Source organism: Cyrtonyx montezumae, unplaced genomic scaffold (genome assembly GCF_038088225.1).
Source record: "Cyrtonyx montezumae isolate F1298 unplaced genomic scaffold, pur_monq_1.0 scaffold_8, whole genome shotgun sequence".
NCBI lineage: Eukaryota > Metazoa > Chordata > Aves > Galliformes > Odontophoridae > Cyrtonyx > Cyrtonyx montezumae.
This window is the reverse complement of record NW_027072089.1, coordinates 85,829,851-85,838,172: the sequence shown is the minus strand read 5'-3', so window position 1 is coordinate 85,838,172 and position 8,322 is coordinate 85,829,851. Positions and strand designations below refer to the sequence as shown.

Sequence of the window (8,322 nt, the reverse complement as noted above, 5' to 3'; positions counted from 1 at the left end):
GAAAACAGTGACTGGTTTTGTTCGTGGGTTGCCCTTTGGTTGCAAGCAGAGAACTGTTTTCGCTTTTCAAGCAGTTAGTAACAGCGTAGGAATGCAGGTTCCCAATAAAACCTTTGGGTACTAGAAGAAGTTCCAGAACAAATTTCTTGATCTGATGCAACAGCAGGTTTTAAAAAAGCCGATTAAAGAGCTAAAGCATCGCCCCATAATGCAAAAAGTAGATAGAATGTCTATTCGCAATAAAAAAACACTACATCCTACTCCTACGCTTAGAGAATGCACCAAAAACCCCTGTGCTAAGTGACAAAAGTGTAGGTGCCATGTATAATACATTTACAAACATTTCAAGTCTAGGTAGAGGAAAACACTTCTGTATGACTCGGAACAAGTTTATTTGCAATCAGACATGGCATGCAATCATGCAGGACCACCGCTACAGCCGAAAATCTGAGGCTAAGGGACACGGGGACAAAGAAGCCCTACACATTTGGGATATTTCCATACCAGAGCTCCACACTGAGCCGCGGTCTTTTAAAGAGAGATTCCCACAGATTTAAAAAAAACATACACACTTCTATCATATTTACAAAAAAATATTTAATTAAAAATATTTCATAATTACAGTAGTCTATTAAAGCATATACTTTTCTCACACTTATAGAACATCTCTCTATGTACACAATATGAAATGTCACTCGTTTCTCTGTACAGTATGCAACATTCCTGCAGGGAGAAGAAAGTTCCCGGGCCCCATAAGCCATCTATTTTAAACAATAGACGAGATCTATCTATACGCGCTCCGGAGGTCGGCAGCGCTGCGCGGTGGAGCCGTGCTCGTCCCTCCGTCGCACCCCGGTCTCGGGCCAGAGCCGCCGCTCCTCCTGTTCGGTCCGACCTCACCGCCGCCACCGCGGGGAGCGAAGAGCAGCGGGGCCGGGGCGGCGCGCACGGGGAGACGGGGCCGACCGGAGCCTAGGAGCGGCTCAAGCCGGGCATCGCCCCGCCCGCCCCCCGCCGCGCACCTGTAGGAAGGAAGGAAGGCACAGAAGGGGGTGAGCCGCCCCGCTCCAGACGGGCTGGCGCCAGCGGCACTCCGCGATGCCCCGGGTCACACACACAACACACAGCCGCGGCACCAGGGCTGGGCCGGGCGGGAGGAGGTGGAAGGGGGGGGGGGGGGGGGGGGGGAAAGGAGGCTGTGATAAAAGCCGATCGTTAGAAAAATGAAAGCCCGCTCCGCGAAGGGAAACAACCCCCCCCCACCCCAGCCTGCCGCCGGGCTCCCGGCCGCGCTCAGCCCCTGTCCAGCGCCGCTCCCCCCGGCTCCGTCGTCCCCGACGCCCGCACTCACCTGGGTAGCGGCGCTCAGCGGCAGAGGATGCTGTCCCCCGGCTTGTTAACAGAGCCAGCCTGCGCAGCAACGAAACGGCGCGTCACGGCGGCATCGACGGACTGCGCGTTCTTTCCCCCCCTCCTCCTCACCCCCCTTCTCCCATGCATGGCGCTGCCGGGAGCCCCCAGTTGCAGGGGGTGCGCGCCGAGGGGACAAGCGGTTCGCTCCCCACGCCGCCCGCCCCAAGCGCTCCGTGCTCGGGCAGCGCGGCGGCCGCACGGCGCTCCCGTACGTGCGTACACGCGGATCGCGGCCGCTCCCCCGAGGGGCTACAGTTACAACGCGGGGATGGATGCGGAGCTCCGCCGGAAAACCGCGCACGTCCACGGCCCCTCCGGGCTGTGCTGCCCGAGGACCCGGCAGCGGTGCCCCCACCCCTCCTCCTCGCTCACTTCTCGCTCCCCCATGGCGGGCACGCACCTCTTACCGGGTCGGTGTTGAGGGCCGTCAGCGGGGTGCGCGGGGTGCCCGCGGGACAACCGCCCGGGTGCAGGGCGGGTGGCGGCTGCCGGAGCAGCGCCGGGTGCGTCTCCAGAGCCAGCTGCAGGTCGAGGATGTAGTCGATGACGTGCTGCAGGATCTCCACTTTGCTGACCCGCTTGTTGGGCGGGATGGTGGGCACCAGCCTCCTCAGCCGGCTGTAACAGTCATTCATATCGCACTGCAGGCACAGGGCCGCCGGCTCTTCGCCCCCTTTGCAGCCGCTGTGCTCGGCCAGGCACCGCAGCGCCGGATGCCCGCCGCCGCCTCCCGTCCCGCCGGGCTGCGCCCTGCGCCCGGGGTGCCGGACAGGGCTCACGGCTTTCATGGTGCCGCGGGCACGGAGAGAGATCGGGACCTCCCCCGCCACCTCCTCCCGCGACCTCGGGCACGCGCCGCCCGCCCGCCGCCACGCAACGCGAGCGGGGCACGGCCGCGGCCTCTCACTGCTCGCTGACGAGGTCCTCCCTACGGGGATGCGGCGAAGACGGAACCGCCGCGATCCCTCTCCCTCCCGAGCGCTCAGCCACAGCCACGGCCGCTCTGCTACCGCTGCCGCCCGCGCCGCCCGCTAAATAGAAGCGGCCGCGGGCGGGGCGCGGCGCGGCGCGGGGGGGCGCCGCAGCACGGCGGCGCGGCCAATCGGGGCGCCGCGTTCCCCCCTCGGAGCGCGGCACTGGCCAATGGCGGTGGGGCGGCGGCGCCGCTGGAGGGGGCGGGCGGGCGGGCGGCGCTCCCCCCGGGCCCGGAGGCGGAGGAGGCGGCCCGGGAGGGAGGACTGCGGGAATGCGGGCGGGATCGGGCATCCAGCGGCTCCCAGCGCAGACCCCCACGACGCGCCGCGGTGTGACCCGACTCCCGGGGAGAGAGCAGCACCTCCCGGGCTGGGGAAGCGCGGTTTTCCCCGCTCCGCGTTACCCTCCGCGTGTATTTGAGGGGACTTGGGAAAATCCCGAGCGAAACTCGTGGAACGGGAGGAGGGGTCGGGGGAGCGGTGCCTGGGAACATTAAATTAGAGCGCGTAACTATTAAAAATGCATGGAGATGGGGTATTTAAAATTCCTACATGACATATAATATTAATCCGTTTTATGTAAAATTCATACCTGTAACTTAATTTGGGCCATTAATGCACGAGATCACGTATTAGTGGATGTACCATGTTTTAAATATGATGCTGGAAATGTCCAGAGTTCTGTACTTTGAGGCAGAGCATTAAAATTAACAGACACATACTCCAGAGCCCCTCTTAAGTCATCTGGTGGCAGCTTGCAACCTTTTAATTTAATAATGCTGCGCTCAAACTTTCTGTTAATTCCTTCCCGGGATTAGCAGCCATTGCATATGTAGCGGGACCACACTGCAAGAGGCACAGTGCCCAGCCCTGCAGAGACTGCACTGCTGCAGGACATCAACGGGCACAGCTCTGGGACACTAGTGCGTGCAGGAGGGAGCAGGGGCTGCAGGATCTGCCCGAGGTTCGCAGGTCGGACCCCACGGAAGGAGAGAAATGCATAATGATGATTAATGGTTCCACGTCCCCTCCGCGCTTAGTCACACTCAGGGATATGGAAAGGATACAGTGGGAAGCTGTCAAACCCAGAAGGTGAATGAGCAGAGACCAGATCATCTGAAGAGTGCAATGAAGTACACTTCCATCCTCTCACCCTTTAAGAATGTTTGAGGCTGTGCTTACAAATACTCACACTTATCTGTTTATTCCATCCCACATTACCAGTGCTATTGATGGCAGTTGGGCTCCTCTAGGTGCAAAAACAAGGTCTGTGTTGTGAATCTTTGGCTGACGCTCAATTTGTGCTCCACACTGTGACAGTGTGACAGGAAGATGTACCTCCACCCTAGCTACAGGCCAGGTGATCCTGGTTCTGCTGCAGTCACCGCTTTTGTTCTGTGAAGCTCTACTCTGCAGCCTCTGACTCTCACAAGGTAGAAATATATACAGGCCCAATGGCATACATTATGGTAATACTTTGTCTCCCAGAGTCTTTATAACATGGACGGCCAATGTGCTGTTTGAAAAAAAAACTTCAGATTTTAAATTACAGTGCGTGTGCAGACACAAATCTTGCTGATCCCATTTAATTAAAATCTATGTGAAGGTAGACATACTGTATATTGGGCAGTCTGTTTGCAGATGTCACGGTGTTGTCCGTGACAGTGACCCAAAGGAAACCGAGAAGGGAGAGGGGAGAGAAAAAAAAAAACTGCGTCAGTGGCCGCGCGGCCGCCCGAGCAGAGCCGCGCTCCGGGAGGGGGAGGGGGAAACGGCGGGAAGAGATGGGTCGACAAGAAAACAACGGCACGATCTGAGAAGGAACGGTAACTTTACTAAATCTAATAAAATTGAACAATTGAAAGAGAGAGAAAAAAAATTTCAAACCAAAAGCTATGAGCTTACGCTAAGGAGGACCCGCAGGGGAAGCACACGTGCTGAACCTCCACGGCAGCCCAGAGCAACGCGCCCAGACCGAGCGCCGCCTGCATCCGGTGCGGAGCTCCGCCCCTCCCCTCTGCTGCTCCCACAGCATTAACTCCTTCACTGCTGCATGATGCTCTGATGTGGAATACCGGCATCAAAACCACAAAACCACAACATTCCACCCCTTATTCCACATCATCACATCATGCTTAACACACATCTATACATAACCAAACAGTAATAACATGAGTTACATAGAAACATATATATATATATACATACATACACACGTGATTACAGACTGCATTCCCCCAGCATCAAATTCCCTTGTGGGACACACTGGACGTCCCCATTTTTATCCATTACCCACCAGGTGCACCCAGGTCCCTGCGCAAAAACGGTTCCACGGAGGGGTTTGCCCTTTCCAGAGGCTGGAAGGACCCACACCGCTTTTCCCAACATACTCCTCACATGCACCACAGGGACCTTATCTCCCTCTATGATCTGTAGGGAGCTGGACTGTGTAGGACCCTCTCGGTTGACTGATCCCCTAGTGTTGACCAGCCAGGTGGCTTCTGCCAGATGCTTCTCCCAGTGCTTGAATGTCCCACCACCCATTGCTCTCAACGTGGTTTTTAACAACCCGTTGTAGCGCTCGATCTTACCAGCAGCTGGTGCATGGTAGGGGATATGGTAGATCCATTCAATGCCGTGTTCTTTGGCCCAGATACCCACAAGAGAATTTTTGAAATGAGTCCCATTATCGGACTCAATTCTCTCTGGAGTGCCATGTCTCCATAGGACTTGTCTCTCGAGCCCTAAGATGGTGTTTCGGGCGGTAGCATGGGGTACTGCGTATGTCTCAAGCCACCCAGTGGTCGCCTCCACCATGGTGAGCACGTAACGCTTACCATCGCGAGTTCGTGGCAAGGTGATATAATCAACCTGCCACGCCTCCCCATATTTATACTTTTCCCATCGCCCTTCCTGCCAGAGGGGTTTCATCCTCTTGGCCTGTTTAATTATGGCACATGTGTCACAGTCATGGATAACCTGTGCAACGGCATCCATAGTTAAGTCCACCCCTCGGTCTCTAGCCCACTTATAGGTCGCATCCCTTCCTTGATGGCCTGAGGTCTCATGGGCCCACCGAGCTAAAAATAGCTCTCCTTTGTTCTGCCAGTCCAAATCGATCTGAGACACCTCAATTCTGGCAGCTCGATCTACCTGATGGTTATTTTTCTGCTCTTCAGTAGCTCGATTCTTGGGCACATGAGCATCTACATGGCGCACCTTTACACCCAACCTTTTTGTTCGGGCAGCAATGTCTTTCCACAGTTCAGCAGCCCAAATAGGTTTACCCTTCCGTTGCCAGTTGTCCTGTTCCCACTGCTGCAACCACCCCCATAAAGCATTTGCCACCATCCAAGAGTCAGTATAAAGATATAGCATGGGCCACCTCTCCCGTTCAGCCACATCTAAGGCCAGCTGGACGGCCTTTACCTCCGCAAATTGGCTTGACTCTCCTTCTCCTTCGGTGGCCTCTGCAACTCGTCGTGTGGGGCTCCACACAGCAGCCTTCCATCTGCGATGCTTCCCAACAATACGACACGATCCATCAGTGAAGAGGGCATACGTCTTTTCATTCTCTAGTAGTTCGTTATATGGTGGGGCCTCTTTAGCACGTGGTATCTCCTCTGATGGGGATGTTCCAAATTTCTTGCCTTCAGGCCAGTCCATGATCACCTCCAGGATTCCTGGACGGTTGAGGTTCCCCATCCGAGCTCGCTGTGTAATCAGTGCAATCCACTTACTCCAGGTGGCATCGGTAGCATGATGGGTGGGGGGAACCTTTCCTTTGAACATCCAATTCAGCACTGGCAGTCGAGGTGCCAGGAGGAGCTGTGTCTCAGTACCAATTACTTCAGAGGCAGCCCGAACCCCCTCGTATGCGGCCAAAATCTCCTTCTCAGTTGGAGTGTAGCACTCCTCTGAACCCCTGTACGCTCTGCTCCAAAATCCAAGGGGTCGGCCTCGGGTCTCCCCAGAGGCTCTTTGCCACAGACTCCAAGTGGGACCTTTCTCTCCAGCAGCAGTGTAGAGGATGTTTTTCACATCCTGTCCCAACCGAACTGGCCCCAGGGCCACAGCACGGGCTATCTCCTGCTTGATTTGCTCAAAGGCCTGCTGCTGTTCAGGACCCCATGCAAAATTATTCTTTTTCCGAGTCACTTGATAGAGGGGGCTTACTATGAGGCTGTAGTTTGGGATGTGCATCCTCCAAAAACCTACTACACCCAGAAAAGACTGTGTCTCTTTCTTGCTAGTGGGTGGTGACATACTGGTGATTTTGTCAATCACATCTCCTGGAATGTGACGACGTCCATCTTGCCATTTTACTCCAAGGAATTGAATTTCTTGGGCAGGTCCCTTCACTTTGTTCCGTTTAATAGCAAAACCAGCACCCAGAAGAATTTGGATTATTTGCTCTCCTTTTTTAAAAACTTCCTCTGCTGTATCACCCCACACAACAATGTCATCAATATACTGGAGGTGCTCAGGTGCCCCACCCTGTTCCAGTGTGGTTTGAATCAGCCCATGGCAGATGGTTGGGCTGTGTTTCCACCCCTGGGGCAAACGGTTCCAGGTGTACTGAACGCCCCTCCAGGTGAAAGCAAACTGTGGTCTGCACTCTGTGGCCAAAGGAATAGAAAAGAATGCATTGGCAATGTCTATAGTGGCATACCACTTGGCTGCTTTTGACTCCAGTTCATACTGCAGCTCCAACATATCTGGCACAGCAGCACTCAGTGGGGGTGTGACTTCATTCAGGCCACGGTAATCTACCGTCAGCCTCCACTCTCCACTGGCTTTACGCACCGGCCATATGGGGCTGTTAAAAGGTGAGTGAGTTTTGCTGATCACTCCCTGGCTCTCTAGCTGACGGATCAAGTTATGAATGGGGAGCAAGGAATCCCTGTTGGTGCGGTACTGCCGTCTGTGCACTGTTTTTGTAGCGATAGGTACCTGCTGCTCTTTCACTTTCAGTACCCCCACAACAGACGGATCTTCTGACAGGCCAGGTAAAACAGACAGCTGCTGAATGTTGTCTGCATCTACAGCAGCTATTCCAAAAGCCCATCGGTACCCCTTGGGATCCTTGAAATGTCCCCTTCTGAGATAGTCAATACCGAGTATGCATGGAGCCCCCTGTCCAGTCACTATGGGATGCTTCTGCCAGGTTTTACCGGTGAGGCTTATTTCTGCCTCCAACACAGACAGTTCCTGAGAACCCCCAGTCACTCCAGAAATATGAATCAACTCTGTCCCTTTATAACTCGAGGGCATCAGAGTGCACTGTGCACCAGTGTCCACCAGTGCCTTATATCTTTGTGGCTCTAATGTGCCAGGCCATCTAATCCACACAGTCCAATACACTCTGTTATCCCTTTCCCTCCCCTGGCTGAGGGCAGGGCCCCTCTATTGGTTACCTGCAGTGACGGGAGCAATTTCATTGGTGGCTGATCTCTGCTGTAGTTCTCTCACTCGTGCTCGCAGTACAGGAGTGGGTTTTTTATGCCACTTCCTCATGTCCTCTCCGTTTTCTCGTAAGAAGCTCCACATGGCCACACGTGACATGATGTTACTGCCGTCATTTGCTCGTGCAGAGGGGCGGTTGCCTTTGGTGGCCGAGACTTTCAACAGTTTGATAAATTGCTTCATCAGATTCTTTGCGTCATGCTCGTCTTCATCAGGTGTTTCCAATACTGACACAGGTTCATCCCTATTCATCAGTAATGACAGTTCGTCCAGTATAGTTTTCTGTGTCTCCTTAATCTCACCTACTTCTTCTGCTACTATAGCTGCAATGGAAGCACGTGATGGTGGAAACTGCTGTTCAAAGTTTTGGAGTGTAATAGTCAGTTCATAAACTGGGAGTCTCCTGTCTTGACCCTCGAGTCTATGGAACATTGCTACCAGTGTACTTGCGTACCTCTCTGGTGCTGTT

The 8,322-nt window shown here is 54.6% G+C and overlaps 1 protein-coding gene across 2 annotated transcripts; it reads right to left on the bottom strand.

Moving 5' to 3' along the window:
* Nucleotides 1-582: 582 nt before the first annotated feature.
* Nucleotides 583-2,401, bottom strand: ID4 (inhibitor of DNA binding 4). Of its 2 annotated transcripts, none has more exons than XM_065752287.1 (3): nucleotides 1,814-2,401; nucleotides 1,352-1,410; nucleotides 583-1,022 (listed from the first exon to the last, which is right to left on the bottom strand). In XM_065752287.1, the coding sequence occupies exons 1-2, from the start codon at nucleotides 2,199-2,201 to the stop codon at nucleotides 1,397-1,399; spliced, it is 402 nt and encodes a 133-aa protein (XP_065608359.1). In that variant the 5' UTR covers nucleotides 2,202-2,401; the 3' UTR covers nucleotides 583-1,022; nucleotides 1,352-1,396. The 2 variants fall into 2 exon arrangements, with proteins under 2 accessions (XP_065608359.1, XP_065608358.1); XM_065752286.1 differs by having other exon boundaries at nucleotides 1,821-2,401.
* Between the last annotated feature and the right edge of the window lie 5,921 nt (nucleotides 2,402-8,322).